The sequence below is a fragment of the Polistes dominula genome, unplaced genomic scaffold (genome assembly GCF_049000335.1).
Source record: "Polistes dominula isolate Pdom_NZ unplaced genomic scaffold, Pdom_raw_medaka contig_73, whole genome shotgun sequence".
NCBI classification, from domain to species: Eukaryota; Metazoa; Arthropoda; class Insecta; order Hymenoptera; family Vespidae; genus Polistes; species Polistes dominula.
The window spans coordinates 1,409,302-1,435,222 of NW_028300951.1; the positions used below are offsets into that span (position 1 = coordinate 1,409,302).

The 25,921-nt window shown below is 32.7% G+C and overlaps 1 protein-coding gene across 2 annotated transcripts in view; it reads left to right on the forward strand.

The window, feature by feature from the left end:
• Dad (Daughters against dpp) overlaps positions 1 to 25,921 on the forward strand; it is a 66,762-nt gene that overhangs the window by 37,534 nt on the left and 3,307 nt on the right. For both annotated transcript variants that reach the window (XM_089172256.1, XM_015327957.2), the window contains exon 6: positions 25,669 to 25,869. In XM_089172256.1, the coding sequence (XP_089028382.1) occupies positions 25,669 to 25,869 (201 nt within the window). The remainder of the gene's footprint in view (positions 1 to 25,668; positions 25,870 to 25,921) is intronic.

Sequence of the window (25,921 nt, forward strand, 5' to 3'; positions counted from 1 at the left end):
TTTTGATTATTTTGTTGGATTGTAACGGTTGTTTCAAGTATGGTTTATTAGGTCTACGCCATTGGTTGGTATCAATGGTTACGCCTATATCCAATCCACGTGGCTAACCTTGAACGTCGCCACAAGAACGATTTCTTCTCTTCTTCTTCTTCTTCTTCTTCTTCTTCTTCTTCGTCTTTGCCTTGCCTTCTCTTGCCTTGCGTTTTTCACTTCCGCGTCCTACAATCTCGACGATCCTCTCTACCAGTAAATTTGCCAACAGGTTCTTCTATCTTTCTTTCTCCTTCTTTCTTTTTTGTTTTCTTTTTCTTTCTCTTTTTTTTTTTTTTTCTTGGAAAAGTTAAAACAAAACAAGTGACCAAAAATTTATGGGTTTCAAGTCAGTGAGATTGGAAAGTTTTTAGAGACCATTTTTTTTTTTTTTCCTATTTTGTCAAGGTTTTACATTTTTTTTTTTTTTCTTTTAGAAGATTGTTTCCATTAATCTGCATATGTGTATGTCTGTGTGTGTTTTTTTTGGATAAATTCGTACAATTTTTTTCAAGTATCCTGATATTGTTTAGTAAAGTTTTCTATTTTATTTTTTTTTAAATTTAATTTTAATTCTGTATAAAGTTATTTAATTTTAATTCTGTATAAAGTTTCTTAATTTTGTAAATTTAATTATAATTCTGTATAAAGTTTCTTATTTTATTTTTAAATTTAATTTTAATTCTGTATAAAAAGTTTCTTATTGTATTTTTTAAATTTAATTTTAGTTCTGTATAAAATTTCTTAATTTTGTAAATTGAATTTTAGTTCTGTATAAAATTTCTTAATTTTGTAAATTTAATTTTAGTTCTGTATAAAATTTCTTAATTTTGTAAATTTAATTTTAGTTCTGTATAAAGTTTCTTATTTTATTTTTTAATTTTAATTTTAATTCTGTATAAAGTTATTTAATTTTGTAAACTTAATTTTAGTTCTGTATAAAGTTTATTACTTTATTTTTTAAATTTAATTTTAATTCTGTATAAAATTTCTTAATTTTGTAAATATAATTTTTATTCTGTATAAAATTTCTTAATTTTTTAAATTTAATTTTTAGTTCTGTATAAAGTTTCTTATTTTATTTTTTAAATTTAATTTTAATTCTGTATAAAAAGTTTCTCAATTCTATTTCTTAAATATAATTTTAGTTCTGTATAAAATTTCTTATATTCTATTTTTTAAATTTAATTTGAATAATTAATTTAAACAGTTTGTGTGTGTGTATATGTTTTTTTTTTTAAATAATTTATTTAATATTTAATTTATGGAAACTAACATAAGTTAAATGAAGATTGTACATAGTTAGAATTTCTCTTATCTCTTTCTCTTTCTCTTTCTCTTACTTTTCGTTTTTATTTTTTTTATTTTTTTTTTTCTTTAGTTGTATTTTTACTTTTTATCTTTTTTCTTCATCTTGGAAGAAATTTTCTCGGCATGGACGCGTTCCACGAGGCTGACGCGCTTGCTTTGCAGGTTTTCACGCATGACGCACCGCCTGGTACGTGAACTTTTCTTTTCGTTTTTCGGCTCGTTTCTTCTCCTTCCTTCCTTCCCTCCTTCGTTCGTTCGTTCCTTCGTTCGTTTTTTCGTTCTCCTTCAAGTTGGTTTCGTAGAACTCTCAAAAAGTATTTCGCCCAACTTTACATCCAACTTGCTACAAAACGATGATCAATGTTTTTTTGGGTCCTATCTATCTTAATTCTGATTCTCTGAAGAATATTTTTCTATTTATCATTCTCTCTTTTTTTTGTTTCTTTCTACTTCTTTTTCTGTTCAATGTTTTACGTGAATTTGGGACAAGGTCGAGAAATATTTTTTAATTAATGGACAATTTTAACTATCATTGGATTAAATAATAATTTCTAATTAAATCACTAAAATTAAACAATTTTGGTGATAATTAATAGTTACATGAAATAACTTATTAATAATTTGCAAACCAAAAAAAAAAAAAACAACACAAAAAGCATGTGCTCGTTAATAAGAAAAATACTTGAAATTTATAATAAAAAAAAAAAATAGAATAAATTAAACCAATAAAAAATCAAATTAATATTTAAAGTATAATAAAACAACAATAACAACAAAATGATGTTACAATTAGAAAGAATATTGCATTGGAATTTAAATAACTTATCTATTCGAAAAAAGCAGAACACAAAAACCATGTGTCCGTTAATAGAAAAATACTTGAAATTTATAAAAAAAAAATAAATTAATATTTACAGTATAATAAAACAACAACAACAAAAAAAAAATGATATCACAATAAGTAAAATAATTTGAAACAAATGAAAAGAAATAATAATAATATTTAGTATCTTGATGATGTATCTCTTCGTATAATATCGTTCGATATTTAAGTACGTTTGAATGTCATGCAACTACTTAGAAATAATAATAAAATAAAATAAAATAAAATAAAAAAAAAAATAAAAGGAAAATAAAAAGAAGAAGAAGAAGAGTAAGAACGATGATGATGACGAAGAAGACGAGTCCCTCCTAGAAACGTTTACGATCTGAGATTTCCTCCTCGTGGCATCATCGAGAGATGGAAGAGGAGAAGAAGGAAAAGAAGAAGAAGAAGAAGAAGAAGAAGAAGAAGAAGAAAAAGTAGGAGGGTCTTTGGTTGGTTTTACTATCTGCCTTTGCCAATGCAAAGGCCACTGCTCTAACGACGTCAGGCATTCCCAAGCCGGCAGCAAATTGCGTCCGTGCCGAAGTTATTCTTCGTGAATGCCGAGGAACGAAAGAACGAACAAACCAACCAACCAACCAACCAACCAACCAACCAACAAACCAACCAACCGACCAACGAAACGAGATGAGATGAGAAAGAGATTGACTGATCCACTCGTCGAACTCTTTTCTTACAAACTTGACCACTCACTCGAATCTCTTTTATTCATATCTAATTTTCATTCTTTTCGAATTTTTTTTTTTGCAATATCCTAAATAATGAAACGAAATTTTTTAGTAAATTAATTACATTAATTAACATTTATACAATTACACACTTACTTATTTACATACTTACTTACATTCCATATTATATATATATATATTGTATGCAATGCATATATTAATAAATTATATTAATAATAAATGTAATAATAATATAATAATAGATATTATTATTATTATTATTAATTATATTATTTATTATATTATTTCTAATTATATATGATTTATATATACAATATAATTAATTTATTACTATAATTTTAATATATATATATATATATATATATATATATATATATATATATATATATATATATATATATATATATATATATGTAGACGTTTCGATTAATCCTTCCTTTATTTATTTATTTATTTTTTTTAAACTTTTGAAAAGTTGTCGCCTTGGAAAGGTAACGACAAAAGAAAGAGAAAGAGAGAGTGAGTTAGAGAAAGAGAGAGAGGAAGGAAAGAAAGCCGGCTCCCGGGATGCAGGTTTGAGAATGGCACGATAGGTCGACGACGAAGGTGGGTGGCATTCGGCGCGACTGTTTGAGGGAACAGGGGGACCCCTGGCGCCAGACAGCTGCCGCGTGTCTCGACCTCGCTACTTCCTTCTCCTTTCCTCTCTTTCTCCTCCTCTCTTTCTCCTGTCTCTCGTCTCGCCACTAAAACTCCCTCCCTCTCTCTTTCTCTCTCTCTCTCTCTCTCTTTCTCTCATCCTTTCTCTCTCTCTTTCTTTTACCTTTCTTACTCTCTCTCATACACATTCATATACACACTTATGAATGTATATTATATATATATATGTGTATGTATATGTATGTATACACTCACTCAATCTATCTCATCCTTTCTCTCTCTTTCTCTTACTTTTCTTACCTCTCTCTCTCTCTCTCTTATACACACTCATACACACTTATGAGTGTGTATTGTACGTATCTATATGTATGCACTCACCTCTCTCTCTCTCTCTCTCTCTCTCTCTCTCTCTCTCTTTCTCTTTTCTATAAACTCATACACTCATATACTCACTCAATCTCTCTCTCTCTCTCTCTATCTATCTATCTTTCTTTCTCTTTTCTATACACTCATATTACTCATACTTTTACTTATTTTCTCTTATTCTTTCTTACTCTCTCAAACACACTAATACACCATCATACACACTTATATACTCATACACTGACTATAAATCTCTCTCATTTCTTTCTCTCTTTAACTTATCATTCTTACTCTCTCATACATTCATTTACTCTATATTTCTATCTCTCTCTCTCTCTCTCTATCTTTATCTTTCTTACAGTTTCATATATTCATACATTTACTTACTTACTTACTTTCTCTCTCTCTCTCTCTCTCTCTCTCTACGTTAAAACACGCATACAGATAATACACTACACCATACATATACAACTGAGCTTGCTATTTTATTGATTTATTTTGACTCTCTACCTTTCTCTCATTCTCTCTCTTTCTCTTTTACCTTTCTTACCTTTCTACAATACCTTCGATCGATATACGATGTTATGCGATCTCTTTCTCTCTTTCTCTCTCTCTCTAATACTCAACATAGTTTAATTATTATAACTTTATAGAAATTGATGAAACGATATGATACATAAATATTATCCTGTATCTGATCAGCTGATCAGACGTACAATGATTAATCAGAGATAATCTCAGAAGTAAATCGTACCAATCATTTATTCACTAACATCTATCTATCTATCTATCTATCTATCTATCTATCTATCTATCTATCTATCTATCTATCTATCAAACAATATGTTTTTCTATCTTAATTTCAATCTTTATCCTTTATCAATCCGTCGTACCAACCTACACGTCGTCATCTTTGTCAGCATATTGGCCAATATATTCTTTTTTGACGTGGGTCGTTATCCTCATCGTTTTGCTGAGGATTCAATTCCGCCATTTCCTTTTTTTCCTCCCCTTGTCTCTCTCTCTCTCTCTCTCTCTCTCTCTCTCTGTCTCTCTTTTTATCCATTCCACAAATGAATTACACGAAGAACGTGACATTAAATATGTAGATATTATAACACACAACACACACACACACACATATGTATTTATAATTCATACGTATTGCGTATTCGCATAAATGATTTTAACCAATGCACGTATGTAATACATATATATATATATATATAACTTACTTAATTCATGAGTTAACTTATTACTAGAATATTTATAAAAAAAATATATATATATATATTTTATTATATATTATATTATATATTATATAATATATAATAATAAAAATATATAGAGTATATAATATATAATATAGTATAATATAATATATAATTATATAATATAATAATTATATATGTATTACATATAAAATATATATAAATTTAATATGTAAAATATTTATATAAAATATATACAATGTATATATATATATATATATGTATAAAAACCGTGAGAAACTGATAGGAAGTTTTCAATCAAATTTTCTTTCAAAGACCCTTGAAATCTCTTGGAAACGGATGAATAGGATTATGTCTCTGAAAACACCCACGTATTCTTCTTCTCTCTTTCTCCTGTTGCTCCGCAACAGGTTGTCTTCTTTCTCTCTCTCTCTCTCTCTCTCTCTCTCTCTCTTTCTCTCTCTTTCTTTCTCACTCTCACTCATACTCTCTTTTCTCTTCCTTTCACAAGATCCGGACACCCTCAAGTCAGAATGGCAGACTCATTACATCTGTTTTTTTTTTGTTCCTTTTTTATTTTCTTCTTCTTCTTCTTCTTCTTCTTTTTCCAACAACATTTCTACACACACATGCACACACACATACACATATACGTAAATATCTTTCTCTCTTTCATTCAACAGGCGGTCAAATCCGATATCTTTGACTTTCTCCACGAGTTTTAACCAATTACATGTCTGGAAATTTCACATTATACTAATGATCCTGTTATAACATAAATGGAATTTGTTATAAGTGTGAAACTTTATAAATGAACAAGTGCATTATGACATTTGATATTTCATATATTCTCTCATTCTCTATCTTTTTCTTACATGTAGACATATATATATATATACATACATACATAAAAACATGGTCTTTTTCTCAACGAGTTATCCGCGCAAGAAGGTCAAGGTCGTCTCGGAGAAGTTCGATCGAAGTCCTTAAAGGGGTGATATCTTTCTTCCTTCCTTTCTTCCTTCCTTCCGCAAGGAAGAAGAAAACAACTTCCGTAATTTCAAACTATCGATGATCTCAGATCTAATGCCGTAACGAAAATCTAATTGTCTTGCGCAACTCTAACTAAACTCTTCTTTTATTTTAATCATTTTATCATAAAGTGTACATAATTTTGTCTGATTCATTCGAATTACAGTTAACTTGACGATTATTCAATGATCCTCACATTTTTTTTTTTTTTTTTTTTTCATTTTCCTTGAAAATCAAAGGATTTCTAAGTAAATCGATCGTTTTACTTCGGTTCTCCGTGAATCTAGACAATGTTAGTGTTACGGACGTGAACGTAGTAGCTTTCGTTCACTCTCGCTTGATACATTCTCATATATCGATGAAGAAGAAGAACCACGACGGATGGCGTGTTGTAAAAAAGATGATGATGATGATGATGATGATGAAGAGAAGAAGGAGAAAGAAAAAGAAGACGCAGAAGAAGAAGAAGAAGAAAAAAAATTAATAAATAAAAAGAAAAAGAAGACGCAGAAGAAGAAGAAGAAGAAGGGGAAGGCATGAAATCGAATTGGATCAGGCCACTTGAGAAGAAGCCGGAATGAAATCGCGGCGCGAATAAGCCTCTTAATAAAATGAACGAATTGATTGCTTGAACGACTACTACTACTACAACCACGACAACGACAACGACCATAACGACGACGACGACGACGACGACGACGACGAAGACGTCGTTTTAGCCATTTTCTTTCTGCTCCCGTACCTATTCAATTTCTTTCTTTCTTTCTTTCTTTCTTTCTTGAGAGAGTAAGTGAGTGAGTGAGTGAGTGAGTGAGTGAGTGAGTGAGTGAGTTAGTGTGTGAGAGAGTTTAGGTCGACGGCCTCGATCTTTCGATCGAAGCAAAAATAGATCCAGAAGTGGTACTACTCTTCGTTTAACTATATATCATCGTTACGTACTTTTATCATCACACAAGTCGGTAAAGATGAAAAAAAAAAAAAAAAAAAAAAAACTAATCTCTCACGGAGGGAACTCTAATCTTATTCGCTTACTTGTCGTTTTCAAATCCCACAACTCGTTTCTTTCTCTCTCTCTCTCTCTCTCTCTCTCTTTCTTTCTTTCTTTCTTTCTTTCTTTCTTTCTTTCTCTTGCAATGTATTTTTTTTTTTATTTATTTTATTTAATATTTAATATATTTTATATTATATTTATTTAATATTTTTACACGTGTTTATTCCATTTATTGAAGTTAGTAGACCAATATATTCGATAATAGAATTTTTGTTATCTATTTTTTAATTATAAATTTGTATATCTGTGATAACGTACGTGGTATTTTAATTTAAAGAAAATATTATAATTGATAATAATTATAAAGATAAATTAAAAATTTAATAAATATAAAAATTTAAATTTATTATATATAATAATACTACTAATATACTAATATATATATTAGTGTAGTTATAAATTAATATATAGTAATTACATAATTTTTTAATTTAATAAATATAAATTTAATAAATATAATTTTAAATTTATAAATTAAATAAATTTATATTTATATAATATTAATAATTATAATTTAAATAATAATTAAATAATATATTAAAAAATAATTAATATATATAAAATATTATATAATAAATAATTTTGATATATATATATATAATATAATCAATAAATCGGTTTATTTTGTACTTTTCTTTTTTGTTTATTTTTATTTTATTTTATTTTATTTTTTTTTTTAATATTACAAGTATGTTTGTATTACTCGATAAGGAACCATGTGCGTTTAATCAATATCCGTGTATTATTTCGTGAATGTATATATGTATGTATATATATTTATTGATTAGGTTCTTCAGGTTTATTTGCAAATTTGTGTTTTTCAATTATAACAGCGCGTGACGAGAACGATCGTAATCGCGTTTAACCTTATGCTCTTCCCCGTTATAAGATATGAAGTTTATCGGAATGTACAAACAAGTGTAGTCGTCCTCGTCGTCGTCCTCGTCCTCGTCCTCGTCATCGTCGTCGTCGTCGTCGTCGTTGTCGTCGTCGTCATCGTCGTCATCGTCGTCGTCGTCGTCGTCGTTGTTGTTGTCATCGTGTTAGTACATCGTGTAGTAATAGTCGGCAGATTAAATTTAATAAAACGCGTAAGATATATACACATACATAATATACATATAAATACACACATGTATATATGCGTATATTCGTACTCGTATATACATACAACGATATTTATTTGAAACACGGACGAATAAAATACTAATATGTGTATGTTATTTTGTTCAAACGAAATTAATTATTTATAATTCACGATCATAATTCAAAAATGATTTTTCCATTTGCAACTTCAATTCCAACGTAATCTCACTTTCATTCCAATTTTTCATTTCATTTTGTAAATATTTTTATATCGATCACATCGTAATTTAATTTCTTCAAATCTTATTTTCATCATACGGTTGCCAATTATAAAAAAACATAAAAATAAAATAAAAATACAATTAAAATAAATTGTATACGCCAATGGGTAGTGTCCGAAAAGTATCCTCCGATCGGTCACGATCTTTTCGTTCAGAGAGAAGACCGGTCCTGTGTTACTGGTTGGGTTCTTGTGAATGGTCCAAGAGATAGTGAAAAGGAGCCATAGAGAGAGAGAAAGAGAGAGAGAGAAAGGGGGGGGGGTAAAGAAGTGAACAAGTGAAGAAGAAGAAGGAGACACAAGGGGGAAAGGGGGGAAGTGGGTAAAAGAGACTGGAGGCGCCTTTCGTTAATGTCGTAGTCGTAGTTGTAGTTGTAGTAGTGTAGTTGTGTATAGTGTAGTTGTGTATAGTGTAGTTGTAGTAATTGTAATTGCAGTTGTAGTTGTAGTAGTTAGCAGTGTAGCAGTGTAGTTGTAGTGGTAATTGTAATTGTAGTTGTGGTTGTTGATTGTAGTTGAAGTTGTATTTATAGTAGTGTAGAGTATAGTTGTGTAGTTGTAGTTGTATTTATAGTAGTGTAGCAGTGTAGTTGTAGTTGTAGTTGAAGTTGTATTTGTAGTAGTGTGGAAGTGTAGTTGTGTAGTTGTAGTTGTAGTTGTAGTTATAGTTGTAGTTGTAATTGTGGTTGTATTGAGACGAGATTGAATTTCCACGGGAACCTTCGGCTTAAGAAGTATCTTCTCTCTCTCTCCCTTTCTCTCTCTTTCTCTCTTTCTCTCTCTTTTTCTTACATACGCACACATACAGATAGATATATGTATATATTATGTCTTTCGTTCTCTTTCTTGACCATGTGTTTTCATCTTCCGTTCCACCCACGCGCTAAACGACCCACGTTCTACTCGCGAAACGACAGATTTTTCGTAATGGTAATAGTTTATGTATGTTAAAGAGAGTGAGAGAGATTATTAGCGTGTGTTTTGTTAATAATAAGTAATGAGTTAGTATACATCGATATAAATGGGGACGCGAATGTTAAAGGATACGTTTAAATGCCGATAATCGTAGATTAAACTTATGAGAATACGACTTATCATTTACAGAAACAACTTACAACTCTTTCTCTGTCTGTCTCTCTTTCTCTCTCACTCATTTACTTACTTACTTTTAAAACATTAAATATACAAACAAAAATATAAAATTTATTTATTTTTTTTAATTATTATTTTATAAATAATATTTTTAAAATATTAATATTAATAAATATTTCTACAAACAAATTAATTTTATATTGGGATCTCTGGCAGGCAGGGGCGTGGCGTAGCAATTCGACCTATCTACTCTAATTTTGAATTTAACCACCAGATAGCGTACTCAAATGTTAGAGATCCCACGTGACGTAGCAATTCAACCCATCTACTTTAATTTTGAATTTAGCCACCAGATAGCGTATTCAAGTGCTAGAGATCCTACGTGGCGTAGCAATTCGACCTATCTACTCTAATTTTGAATTTAACCACCAGATAGCGTATTCAAGTGCTAGAGATCTCAATAAATAATTTTATAAATATATTTTTATTTTATATTAATTTATATATATATATATATATATATATATATATATATATATATATATATATATATATATATATATAGTTTAAGTAATAGTAATAGTAGTAACACATAATAATAGTTTTATAATAAAAACAACACAAATGCATTTGAATTGTATTTTATTTTGTTAATAACAATTAATAATTTGAAATATATATTTATTTTTGTCTTATTAAATTTTATTTAAAAAAATCTATGCTAAAAGCATAACAAATTGTGACATATTATAAATGTAAATATAATATTTATTTTCTTGTCTATTTTATTTTATTTTATTTTATTTTATTTTTATTATTTATTTGTTAAATAAAAGAAGCTTATAAAAAGATGATGATAATGATAATGATAATCGAGAATCGGTAGATAATCGATAGATAATCGGTAAACGGCGCCTTTCACGGATCCAGAATTGCGTGGGTGACTCGTGTCCCTTTTGTATTTGTTTACATACATATATATCTATATAATGTATGTGTATGTATGTGTGTATAGGCGAGGCAACACAGTACAGCGAATAAAATCCAACAAAATTCTATGTATTTAAAAACTCAAATGTATTTGTGTTATTATCTTTACTATAAAACTACTATTTATATATATATATATATATATATATATATATACTATTACTATCACTCAAACTCTCATTCGTTTGTATATATATAACATACAAAAGATAAATAATTATTTTTATATATCTAAAAAAAAAAAAAAAAAAAACAAAAAAAAATGATATTATTTTTATCTTTATAATAATACTCCTAACTTATCAAAGATTAATTAGAAAAAGGTGGTAACACTTCTCTCGATAAAAGTCTTTTTTCATTTACCTACTTCTCTTATAATCTTTCAAAAACTCTCTCTCTCTCTCTCTCTCTCTCTCTCTTACTCTCTCTCTCTCTCTCTCTCTTAGAAATAACCTTAAGTTCTGTCTCAAGTGTAAACGAAGCTTTATTATATGCTTCTAACGCAATGTGTTTGTGGAAAATGAAAGAGAAATAGAAGTGAAAATAGTAGGAGTGTTAAAAAGGAGAGGCTGATCACACACATATACATATTACACAACACACACACACACACACACACGTGTACATTTGTTTGTGTAAACGAAGAGGAGAAGTGACGAGAGGAATAAGGGGGAAAAGAGGGAGGTGTTGTAGGAAAAGGGGTGTGTTGGAGGGAAGAAGAGGAGGGGCAGGGAAGAGGCGGGGAGGGGGACAGTGGGGGCGGGCGGGGGGAGGGGGGAATTGAAATACTCAGGAATTAAGCCGCGCACGCGTAACTCAACTACCACGCATGTTTATGCACGCGCTAATTGCTACGGCAATTTTAACCGTGCATTCCAGATTTTTCTCGATTATATTTTATCTCTCTCTCTCTCTCTCTCTCTCTCTTTTTTTTAATTACATTCTTTTTCTTTTTTTTCGTCAAGATATTCAGAGAGAGAGAGAGAGAGAGAGAGAGAGAAAGGTGAGAAGATGGGAGGAAGTAAAAAAGAAAAAGAAAAATACTAAAATTATCTCGTCACACGCGTAAGTTAGACAGGTGGTAGCTCTTCCCCCCCCCCCACCCCCACCCCTCCCCTCCCTCCCTCTCGCCCATTCTCCACCTCAACCCAAACAATCCAGTTGTTATACATAAATTTATCAAATTGAAAGTGTGTTTCTTAGAATACGATGTTATTTATCGTTATAAACCGTTTAATCGTAAATTTTATTTTTTTTTTTATTTTTTAAAATTATTATTATTATTATAATTATTATTATTGTTATTATTGTTAGTATTGTTCTATCCTTTTTTTTTTATCTTCGGTGAGAATTGATGTTACGAATTTAATTAGGAATATAAGAATTCCTAAGACTATCTCGTAAATTGTCGATAAGGAAATTTGTTAAAATAAATGCAATTAGGTTGTTTTTTTTTTTGCATACAATTTTTGAAATTGTGTCAGGTTAAATTACGATATTGTTATAATAGTAAAAAAAAAATTAATTACAATTTTATTTATTAATAAAATTAATTTTTATTATACATATACATAGGTATAATATATTTATATATAATATAAAATATAGACAATTTAATTAATTAATTTATAATATTAATATTAATAAATATAATTATATAATAATAATAATAATAATAAATAATATTGTAATAATTATATAATAATCATTTAATTGAATTTATCCACTTTTTTTTATTTGGTTTTTTTTTTGACAGTGATCACATCCAACTATCGTAATTACCTGTACAATTAAAAAATTGTTACGAACCTTTAACTTAAAAAATGATTACCAAACTACTATACTTTCGTTTGTCCTCGAAAACGAATACTAAAATAAGAGAAGAAACATTCTTCCCAGGTTTCGTGGGTCCCTTTAGGCTAATTGTAAAGCAGAAACCACGAGAGATAAATAAATTTCAATGACTCAAGTTGATTCTGCGTTTGTTGTTCATAGAAATATTTTCCTTTCGAATGTTTCTTTTTTTTTATTTTATTTAAATAATCTTCGGCATTTACACGGAAGAATCATCTAATATTTCTAATATGTTAGAAGAAGAAGAAGAAGAAGAATTAGAAGAAGAATTAAAAGAAGAATGATCGAATCGTTGGAAACTCGTTCCAAAGATCCCTTTCTATTACAAACGAAGACGATCCCCGTTCGTTTCTGACGTAACTTTAACCGAGTTTGTTAAAGAATCGAACAGAGAAAAGAAAACAAATAGAAAAAGAAAAAGAACAAGAAATAGAAAATAAAAGGAGAATAAGAGAGTTTAAAGAACGAAAGAACGAGAAGCTTGCAACCGAGTTCCCTTCGTTCTTACACCACTGCCTGTCTGCGCTCTTGCAAAATTACCGAACGCAGTCTCAAAGTGCATATCTCGAGCATGCCACAAGAGCTAGAGGGGGAGGAGGTGGGGAGGATATCTCGGAAGCCGAACGAGAGAGAGAGAGAGAGTGAGAGAGAAGGGATGGTTGTGGTGGTGGGGGGGAAATACTGAGAGCGGGTGTGTGACGTTCGACAAACCTGCGAAAAAAAATAAAAAAGATCCATGCTATGTATGTGTGTGTGTGTTACTCTTTCTCTTTTCATCATATAATAATATATGTATAAACGTAAAAGAGCAAGAATATTTTATTTAGGCTCATATATATATATATATATATATATATATATATATGTATGCATGCATGCATGCATGCTCACGTATGGATCGGTTGGGGGATATGCATGCACGCGGTTGTGTTTATATAGGGTTAAAGAATATGCCGGGTGGGCTGCGGGGAGTGGTGTAGAGGACAGGAGGTCGTAGAAGGACGTGGTAGCAGCGTGCGTGGTTGGGACGACGCCGCTGGTTGGTGAAAGGGGGGGGAGAACTCTAAGTGGCAAGAGTGGGGGGGGGAAGTACGGTTGGAGCTAAGCTATCGGGTGATCAAGCGAGTAGTCGAGTGAGTGAGTGAGTAAGTGAGTAAGTGAGTGAGTGAGAAAGATAGTGGTGGGAGCGCCACTGTACAAACTGAAAGATAGAAAGAGAGAGAGAGAGAGAGAGAGAGAGAGAGAGAGAAAGACCGAACAAGTCGAGTTCTTAGGGTCTGAGAAAAGAGAGAGAGAGGAGAAGAGAGGAGTGCAGAAACAAGGAGAGATGGAAAAAGAGAGGTTAGGCGGCGCCTGGTATGTGGCGCCTTCACTGGCGTCGGGCCATCTTTTATTCTGCCATTACAAAGAGTCAACACGTATCTTATATAGGCAAGAGAGACACGCTCGTCCTCTTCAATATACACACATATATATATATATAGATGAGAAAATACTCCTTCTTCCTTCTTAAACGTGTATGATATCATTGTGTTTTCCATGTTTTACGACCACGCTTAGAACCAGGACTTAACCTTTTCTATCTTTCATTCTTTTCTTCTTTCCATTCTTTCCTTTTGCTTGCTTGCTTGCTTGCTTGCTTATTTGGTTTTGCTTTTCTTTATTTTTTCTTTTTCTTTTTAATCCTATTTTTTTTTTTTCTATATTTTTCTTTCCGTAAATTCTCTCTCTCTCTCTCTCTCTTTTGTGCGAATCTTCCTTTGCTCCCCCCCCCCACTCTTTTTCTGTACAATAGGCAAGATCGATTTCTCTTCTTTCAGTAGAGACAGAAAAGAACCTGTTTGATTAGTTTGTTTACTTAAGTTTGATGCTTCTTCTTACTATTGTACTATCCCCATTCGTTAATATCACTTCCCACCCTTCCTTCCTTCCTTCCTTCCTTCCTCCCTCCTAAGCTCCCCCAACTTGCCATTTCGACAGATTTATCGACAAAGATAGACACTTGTTTTTCTATCTTATATTTCTTAGGACTGATATCGTTTTATCGTTTGATATATTTATAGTTTAAATCAGTCTCCTTTAGTGTTGTATTTTTAAAAAGTAATTTGTAAATATTTAAAAAAAAAAGGGATCGTTTTTGAACCTTTTGATAATATTCAAGGTAACCGTTAGGACGATGTGCAATTTTACGTATTTCAATTTACACACATAATATAAATGTATACGAATGTTATATAAATGACGAGAAATTGCGAATTTGCGGTTGCAGTTTTATCAGAGATACGAGAAACAGAGTGGGGGTAGAAGGAGTGGTGGTGGGGGTTTCTTAATTCGTTCCAGACGAGTTCTCATTTGAAAAGTTCCACTTCTATCAACGTGTACCACTCTTTCATCGTAAACATAATTTTTATACAATTTATAATAATAATAATTATTATTATTAATACTATGGCGTCCGATGGCACCACGTTGGTGCCATGCAAAAACTATGTGTTGTATACCGGTGGTACCACTTTGATAGCCATTTTGAAAAAACCCCCAAAAAATAACATTTGAATTATATTTCGTGGATGTTTAGGAAAATATAATAATTATAAAATCGTGCTTATATTTAACCAAGAATTAAATAAAAACAATTTTTGTATAACATTTTAATTAAAGCAATAAATATGAACGCCATCTTCGAAATTTGTGTAAAAATCCAAAATTTCCAAGCTATTATGGAAACAACATCGATCAAAAGTAACATATCTAAGATCTACGGACTTTATATTGTTAATAATAATCAATTATTATTTTTCACTTCGTGTTATTCTCAAAGGGTCTTCCCGTGGTAATGGTGGTGGTAATGGTGGTGGTGGTGGTGGTGGAAAGGCACGACGACGATGATATTAATTTTAGACGGACTACTAATTTTAGAAATACGCGCGAGATAAGTTTACACAGCCAATCCCAAACCCCTATCAACCAATGAGATGGCTGTATTTGCTTGTGTGTGTGTGTGTGTGTGTGCGCACGCAAATACTACACTTGCATACGACATTTCATTCGTTCCGCAGTAGATACGTGTCGCATTTTTCCACCTTATAACCAAAGAGAATTTTATTTTAATATGTCGACCGATACGCGACTATAAACATCGTTTATGACTATAACCTCTTCAAAATGATATTCATCTCACGTATACACATACGCGTTACACACACACACTCACAGCACAGCACAGACACACATGCATAAGTATGAGACGTCGTGAAAAGTGTCATGCACGTGAACGCACTGACCAAAAACCAACAACCGTGGGCGTTCGTCGTACTTTACAAGAAAAGAAGAAGGAAATGCAAAATTCTATCTTGGATAACATCGAGAAAGAGAGAAAGAGAGAGAGAGGAAGATACTTTGGATTTATATCAATTTATTTTAGATTGTTTATTAGCAATAAGAAACATCAACGCTCGTCCGACGAGAGAGGAAACACGTTGAATTATTTACAAGTTGGGAAACACAACGTTTTTTTTTTTATTACTTTCGTTGTTTTTCATACTATCTTTTTACGATTACTTACGTTTATTTTATTTAATCGTTTTTCTTGAAAATATATCTCTTTCTTTCTTTCTTTTTCTTCTTAACTATTTTACGTGCACAATACTTTTTGATTTTGATTTTTATTTGAGTGATAAATGTGCATAGAATGTTCGTAAAAGTTTTCTAATTCACGTGGTTAGGTTGGGTAGTTCATTGGTATAACAGAATTTTTATATATTTATTTGAATAATTATTCATAATATTAATAATTAATTTTTTGTATTTATTATGAATAAGTGTATTATAATATTATATATTAATATTAATTTTATTAATATTGTAATATTATTATTAGATTATTATTAATTAATATTTTTTAATACTACTGTTGTGAACTGAAAAAAATCTGTAACCCTAGGGGGATTCGAACCCACGATTTTTTACTTGTTAAGATAAAAAATGATCACTTTATCCACTGAGCTATCCGGAGCTCTAATATTAATTAATATAATATTAAATATTAATACTAATATTATAATTTATATATAATATATAAATTTGAACTTATTAGTCAATCTAATATTTATATATATATATAGTATATAATCTTCCACTATTTGGGTAACTAATTTGGTCAAAATTCTTTACGATTGTCTATTTTATTTGATACAAAAAGAAGCATTAGGAAACCATCTTCATGTTAGAGAAGTCATCATCGATTCACCTGTCTCTCGGTATAGTTCTCAACAACAGGAACACATGCAGCGATCACTTATTATAGATCAACAGGAAAAAAAGGGTATATAATTATTGCTTTTCCTTCTTCTTCTTCTTCTTCTTCCTTTTCTTTTCTTTTTTTTTTTATTTACCATTAAACTGTCATCGATCTTAGTCACCACAATACGAGGATAAAAATTTATTTCAACCAATTTTTTATTCTCATACAACTATAATAGTTTGTTTCATTTTGAATATTTTGACACAAAACACTCTTAAAAGTTTTTTTATTATTTTTTTTATTATTATTATTATTATTATTATTATTATTATTATTATTATTATTGGAATCAATCGTCAAATTCAAAAACATCAGATGGACCTTGTCATCAGATACCAAGATCATCCGGTTAGGTGAATTTCAAATTGGTGATAAAAAAAAAAAAATAAAATAAAATTGTATTCTGACGCCGTGTTTTCTTTCCACCGGTATCCATCGAAAAAAAACCTTCGTGGAACAATTTCAAGGCAAACGACGAATACAACAACTCGTTCGATACGATTTCTCCATTCTTATTCGTTTTCTTCTTACTTCGGTTATGTACGAGGTCACCAACGAAAATCATTATTCTTGATTCTACTTATGTATGTGTTTGAATAAGTTGTGAATGTATGCGAATCATCGGTTCTTACCCAATGATCATTAAAGTCCCATAAACGCACAGGAAAGGTGTGTAATAAACGTGAATCGAACTTTGATTCGATCAAATGCATTTTATTTTATTTTCTTCTTTTTTTGTTTCTTTCTATTTTTCTATTTATCTATTTTTATTTGATTGTATTTATCTATGTTATTACGAGACCACCGTGAATCATAGTCGCGTGTAAAGGAATGCCGTTCGCCGAATGCTTTTCGTTCTTATTCCTAGTTGGTCTATCTCTCAGCATGCTACGTTCAATCAAAGGTTCTTTTCCTTTTCATATTCTTTTTTTTTATTTTTATTTTTATTTTTATTTTTATTTTTATTTTTATCCTTTCCTTTCCTTTTCTTTTATTTTTTATTTTTTTATTTTTTTTTACTTGGCAGTTAATCCGTTCCAGACTTTTATCACTCATAATACAACTTCTGACTAACTCAAATGCAAGTTTGTGCGAAATATGTATATATATTATGTGTGCGTGAGTATACAGGTTCATGGTGGTATATATATGTGTGTGTATTAGTTAGCATACACGATCGGGTCATTACGCGGTTACTATACACATTAATAGTAGTAGTAGTAGTAGTAGTGGTATTGTACATAACTAGTTTCGACTACGAAGTGTTGCCTTCACCCTCGATCGATCGTTACCTGCGAGAAGCTTTCCAAGAGAAAATATTAAAAAGAAAGCATTATGGATGCTTCTATGCAAAAATAAATATTTAAAAAAACCAATAAAATTATGCTAAATCCTTTTAAATTACTTGTTACTTACTTAAATTACTTTTACTTCTTTCGTTATACATTTATTTTTTTTGTGTGTGCAATTTTTCATATTTTGTTTAGATTTATATTTCCATATTTATAAAAAAGACTTTACTCGGTCGATAAAACAGATAACGCGTTAGATATAATTTTTTAATTGGACGATGCACGAGGTCCCAAAGAAAATTACTCGGAGTGGGGGTAGAGAGAAAGGAGAGGGTAATTGGAAATTTATCAGCAAATAATTGTGAATAAGAATTTTGCAATGACGATGACGATGATTATGATAATTTTTTTCCAAATTTATATAAAAACAAACAATACTCGGTCGATAAAACAGATAAGGCGTTAGATATAATTTTGTAATTGGATGATAAACGAGGTGTCGAAGAAAATTACGCGAAGTGGGGGTAAAGAAAAGAGTGGGGGTATAGAAAATGGAGAGAGAAGAGAAAAGGGAGGGGGTAATTGCAAATTTATTAGCAAATAATTATGAATAAAAATTGCAATGATAATGACGATGATAATGATGACGACGATGAAGATGAATTTTTGAAGTTCAATGAGAGAAAATTATTGGAAAGTGGCACCATTGGATTCTAGCACAACTGATCCGTCACTGGTTAAAAGATACAGGCGCCACTAGCCGAGTGTACAGTTTGTCCTCTTATCGCGGGCAAACAACGTTCCTCTAAACTCGCCGTCCTCGTCGTTGTCGTTGGCGTTCTCGTCGTCGTCGTCGTGTTGTGTGTCGCGTTCGTTGGCGGCGTATTCGTATTTACGTATCGCGAGCATTTGTCTATTTAACGAGACACACGCATACTCAACGCACACGCACACGCACACGCACATGTATACTGAATAGCGTGAGCACAGGCGCGTGCTGTGCTGTGTCGCGTATTTTTAATCATTGTTAGAAGAGTCTTCTTGGTGTTAACCATCCGGATATACCTACGCTTGAATAACTCAATCCTCAGTTACTATAATATTCCTATTACAAAATTTTATTAACACTATTGATTTGAATCCTGCGCAAGGTATTATTTTGTCATATATTCGCAACAGTTCTAACATAAGCATAAAATACAAAATTATATGATAACTATGAGGTCCCGTGGGGTACACTCATTGAAATAACATACGACGGTCAACGTGTTACAAAAAATAAATATGTTTATAATTTGTATTATTAAAATTATATTCAACTAAATATCCCATTGTATATATAAATCTATAAAATTATTATCAAAAATAAATTGTATTAAAAATATGTTAATTAATTTTGTACAAAATTTTGTACGGGGGGTACGATGTATTAGAGTTACGCTACTGGTATAGAAGAATCGTAGGTTATGTCGAACCGGCAGCCGGTCGCGTTGTGCACACTCGCGCGCCTCGCATACATATCTCTTTGTACGTAGGTGAAGAACGTATAGTATACATACATATCTACACACATACACATATGCAACGTTTATATACTTACTTTGAAACGACGGCGACGACGACGACGACGACGACGGGTGCGTCGGTGGCCGGCTTTCTCGTCGCATGGTACGCGCGTTTGTTAGGTATGCGACACGTATGGCGTACCTACACCCAGTCGAACGCGTACGGCAGCTCGTAGAAAGGCCGTTTGAAGGACAAGGGTCACGTCTCGCACACCTATACATTTATATATATGTAATCCACCGGCCACTACCTCTTTTTCTACTTTTACATTATAGTAGTAAACTTCTTGGTTTCCCGTTTGCATTTCCCGCGTATGCGTTTTGCGTTGACGTGCGCTTTTGCATTCGTGTGCGCGCTCGCGCGCACGATTGCTCTCCTCAGCTCGTGTCACGTTCAAGCGTGTTTATTACCTGCCACGGTAATTAACGATGCTTCGCTCGATAGAATAAAGCTTCGTGGGTGGTTCAAGAAAGGATTATTTTGCATTAACATACATACACACATATAAATATATATGTATATATATATAATATATCTCTCTGTGGAGAAACTGAGAAACATTTTTCAAAATGGCGCCGAAACAATATGGCGTGGGGTGGGGGGGGGGTTGAGAACTCATTACTATGATAGAATTTCGTTATTAGTTTTGCACAATAGGGAATTGATGATTATTATTCGAAATTTTTATAAGGATACACATCAAGCTCCTTACATTGTCCTTTATTTTTTCTATTTGATGTATCTATGCACGTAATAATAGTAGTAGTAACATATTCGTTTAAGAAATAGAGACGCGTGTGTTTTAATGGCTGTTAGCACGCACGATTCCTTAATGTAGTCGTGTATGTGTAAGACTTTCTGCATTCGACGACGACACAACGACAACCGTGCAACAACATCACGGGTCCCCGGGTGATGAGGTATCGTGCGGTACGGTACGCGGTACGGTGCGGTACGGTACGGGTGCGGTGCGGTTAAACTCAACGTGTGTCGTAAGTGCGGCACCTACGGTTACGCAGGCTACTTACTTTGCTTGGCCGTGCCAAGGTTGGGAACCTTATCTGACAGAAAGAGAGAGAGAGAGAGAGAGAGAGCTTCAGGGTGTTTGACCCAACTGGGAAAACACATTGGCACTCGCGCGACGCTTTACGTTTTGCTTTCTCTTTCTCTCTCTTCTCTTCTCTTCTTTTCTTTTTCTCTCTCAGTCACTCACTTATTCTTTCCAATGTTACTACTACTACTACTACTACTACTACTACAAACCAGGAGTCTCTTTCTCTCTTCGTCGATATCCTTAAAGCTTCGTCCACAATCGTCCTTTGTTCTCGATATACACCAACCGAGAGAGAAAAGTACACTCAGGGATAAGAATCGATGCTCTAGCGTGTCTTGTTCACTTTATATCTATCTATCTATCTATCTTTCTATCCAATCTATCTATGTTTCCTTTAATCTTTTATCCCATTCCCTTCATCCTCCTCCTCCTCCTCCTCCTCCTCCTCCTCCTCCTCCTCCTAGTCCCTCAGTTGTAACGACAAAAGTTCGTGTGTCACCCCCTTATCCCCCATCTCCATTCTCATAGATCCTATCTCATTTCAATGTCTTTTTCAGTTAACAGAAGATATAATAGGAATAGTATCTTACACGTTTCTATGTAATAGTTTTCATCTATTACCTAGCCCCACCCCACCCCCCGTCAACCCTCATCACAGTGTGGAATGTACATTTAATGCGTTGAGTGTCACGTCAGTCATAAATGACTGACACTAAACTTCACGTTCAGGCCGTGTCAGACACCGATGCCTGACGTTCAACTTTACGTTTTGCAAACTTACGTTCGCGTGGCCTGACGAAGATTTCCGTCAAAATTCGCGTGGCGTTCAACGTGTTAATATATTTGACACGACAATGCCTGCCTAGTCTCTCCCTCTCTCTCTCTCTCTCTCTCTCACTCACTCACTCACTGTTTCTCTCTATTTCTGCCTTTTTCTATTTTTCTTCTTACAATCGATCGATAAAGTTTGCCCAATCATAGTAATCATTCTCTCTTATCCCTATATTATTTTACATGGTAACTTTTGAAACCTTTTTCTCTTCTCTTAACCCATTCAAATTTATATTCCCAAGTAAACTACTTTCTCTTTCTCTTTCTTTCTTGGTTGGTTGGTTGGTTGATTGGTTGGTTGGTTGGTCTTCTCTTCCATATTTAGTGCAGAAGGCGTGCGTGACGTAGAAAGATCGAATGAGAGAAGCCATCTAATCCGATAACCTTAAATTTACGACTTTTATGCTTTCTTTCTCTCTCTCTTTCTCTCTTTCTCGTTTATATACAAGGAAAGAAGCTTTGACACGCGAGATCCTCCGAAAGGTCCGCGTAATTAATCGATTGTACCCCCCACCCACCTCCACCAGCCACCTCTCCGTCACGCTTTGGGATAACAAAAAATATATACACAATAAAAAAATAAATAGAAGATACACACACCTATACATTTTTTTGTATATAGATGATATGTATATGTAAATGTGTGATATAAATTCGTAATCCCTGAAATGAGAGGAGACAACCCAACGTTCAACGATCATATCGCATTCCAAACGAGACTAACAGATGCTTTAGCCGGCACTGTCGCATGTTTCTCTCTCTTTCTCTTTGAACATTTTTTTTTTGTATTTTTTTCTCTCTCTCTTTCTTCCATCGGTATGATGGTGTATTTACGCATACACACACACACACACACATATATATATGTATAGTTACGTAGGATACACCTTGCCATGAAGTAAGTACTACGTATATAAGCTGCGTGCCGATTGGTATGCGACAGGAAAGGTCGACTTCTTGAGAGATCTTCGAGGCGTTGCGAGCAATTCGATGTGTCCATGATCTTTTCGTTAGAATCCATGGATTTATTCTTCAATAATTTCATTTCTTTCTTACACCTACAGGAACCATACAAAAATCATCATCATCATCATCATCATCATCATTATTAATATTAGTAATCGTCTCGTATTTATGAATCTCAGGAAATTATTCATTGTCAATTATAATTATTTCTTCATCAATACTAATTGAATATGAATAATAGATGGAAGAATTGTTTATTTAATAATATAATACAAATTTTTATGCATATCTACTCTATTTGTTGTTTATATAATAAAATAATATATTAAATATATAATAAATTATTAAAATATATATATATAAATATTAGATTAATATTATATATATGTATACGTGAGTAGCGTGCATGCTTATTGCGTGTGTATGTGTATGTGTGTGTGTGTGTGTGTGCATGGATCTTGGACGGGGATACGCGACGTTAGATCAACGATCGATCGTTCAAGCACTTATTACCCTCGAGCGTCTGGCGCGCCTCATTTCTATAAAGCCAAGTGGGCGGTTTATATCTCGGTGGATAGTTAAAAGACAAACGACCGTAATCCAAAAGAAAATAGAAAGAAAAAGACAAAAAAGAAAAAAAAACGCAGAGATATATTAAACTAACTTTTAACCTTTGTGCACTCAAATTCAAATTAAAATGAGTATCAGAGTTCTCTCTAATTTCTGTCTTGTCTAACTGTAGAAAATCAAAACTATGTATTTACCTGTATTTACATACGCAATGTAGATACAATGTATCTTATGTATATACTTAAAGAGAGAGAGAGAGAGAGAGAGAGAGAGAGAAAGAAAGAGACACGTAAATACATACACACATTTATTACTCTTACGTAGCCATAGTTACAATACTCAAAAATGATTCGCGTATAATTTTATCGACTACGCCTCGAGAGAAAAATGTGTTCATATCTCTTGGTCAAAGACCACCTCTCTCTCTCTCTCTCTCTCTCTCTGTCTGTCTAGTGCAACGGAGAGAGAAAGAAGAAGAAGAAGAAGAAGAAGGAATCATTAAAAAAAGACAAATTCGTCATTCGTCATTCTTGCAATAATTTTTGCTTATAAATGCACATTTTTGTTTGTTTTTGTAAATCTGTCATTTAAACGCTTTCAATTTTTGATGAATTATTTGAACGCTGCGAATTTTTCTAAGTTCCAATATGGCGGGCGATTTAATTCTAAACGGCGGCCATGTTTTTTATTCAACCATATTTCAATCGAAAAATAAAAATTGACGAAAAACTTTGAACGCAAACGACAACGACGATCAACACGCTGCGAATTTTCCTAAGTTCCAATATGGCGGGCGGTTTAGTTCTAAACAGCGGCCATGTTTTTTTTTTAACCATATTTAAATCGAAAAATAACAATTGACGAAAAACTTTGAACGCAAACGATGAGGGACAACAACGACGACTACGATGACTACGACGACGACGACGACGACGACGACAACGGGCGACGCGACAGGCGTCCTTGCTCCAACCACTCGCGCTACTACCGATGACGTAATCGTCGCGATACCCCGCAATCTTGGCGCCGCGGTAAACTCGTAATATCTATTTTTATCTGGTGGAAGCAGAGGAACCCCGCCTCTCACCCCACGTCAAGTTCTACGCGACGCAAAGAGAGTGAGCGAGAGAGAGAGAGAGAGAGAGAAAGAGCTTCGACACACCATCTCTTTCTCTCTCATTCTTTCTTTCTGTCTTTCTTCCGTCCTTTCTTCCTCTATCTATCCTACTCTCCTCTCTTTTCCTCTACTCTCTTTGCTTTTTCTTTTACCACCATAACCTCCAAATCTTATAACCTTATAATAACCACGAATTATATCTCTGCACAAATATCCCACACGTTATTCTCGATCGATATTTAACGATTTTTATTATCCTGTATTTTCAAATGTACATTCCTAAAGTTTCAAGAGATTTATTCTTACACTTCTCTTTCTACTTATGCACATAAATGCAACACACTGAACACACATGTGTGCATCTACACATATGTATAATTTTAAAATTACTTTCACACATGTATATATAATATATACACGATCGTTCTATTATATATATATATATATATATAGTATTCACCTAAATTATCGCACACTATTAAAAATTGTCGATAAATCGTTTTTACCATCGGTCGTTAACAAATATCAAAGATGGCGCACCATTACACTTCGATCGTTCATTTCCTTTTTTCAAACTTTTTTTCCTCTTTCATAGATCATGATCTCTTTTTCCCTTCCCCCTCATGTGTTGATTTAAAATATAAAAAAAGATTATGAGGAATTATATGTTGAACTTTCATTAAATGATAAATAAAGTGTCGACATTGCACGGTTACGTTCAAAAAAAAAAACTTTTGAGAAGTTATTGATGAAAAAAGGAAAAGCAACAAAAAGTTAGGAGAAAATTCTTAGGTAACGGAAGAAGGCAGGTAACGATTGCCCAACATACCCCATCAACCTGCACCTTCTAACTTCCCCCTTTTTTGTCCCTCCTAACCTCCCACCCCAACGTTTATTCCTCCAGCCCTGCCTGCTTGGCCCTCCTTCTCCTTCCTTCCTTCCTTCCTTCTCGTTCTCTTTCTCCCCAAATCCCCCCGTTTCGGATTCCCGTTCCCTTTCTCCATCGTGTTCTGTCTTCTTGTCTAGTCTCGAATCTGGCTGGCGCCGGCTGCTTACCCACGATGAACGAACGAGTCGAGACGCGTGGGACTTTCCGAGGTTCTCTTTCTTCTTTTTCCCTCTCTTTTTCTCTTTCGGTTCGTTGAAATGCACGTATATATATATATATATATATTCCTTTAAAACGTGTGTTCTACTTAACCATTTTTATCGCAAAATAAGGATCATTTTTCCTACGGTGATCGTATCACGTTTAGGATGTTTCTACTTTATCGACTGTGTTCAATTTATCGAAGAAAAAAGAAAAACTATCTCAAAGATCTTTAGGAATCTATACAACAATTTCTTTATCGACCGAGTAATTTATTATTTTCATTATTATAATAATAAATTGTTTATATTTATTTGTTTCAGGGGAGACTGACCAAAAGGAATGGTGCACGTTAGCGTATTGGGAACTTGGTGGTAGAGTTGGTCGTCTTTACCCCGTTGAACCGTTAACAGTTAACGTTTTCGATTCATTACATGATGGCAATGGTCTATGTTTGTCAACGTTAGCAGAAAATCACGTAGCACCACCCTCGGTACTAAAAACCCGCAGTAAAATTGGTCTCGGTAAGTTGTTCTATTGAAAAAGATCGTTTAAATCGATCGATCGATTGATTGA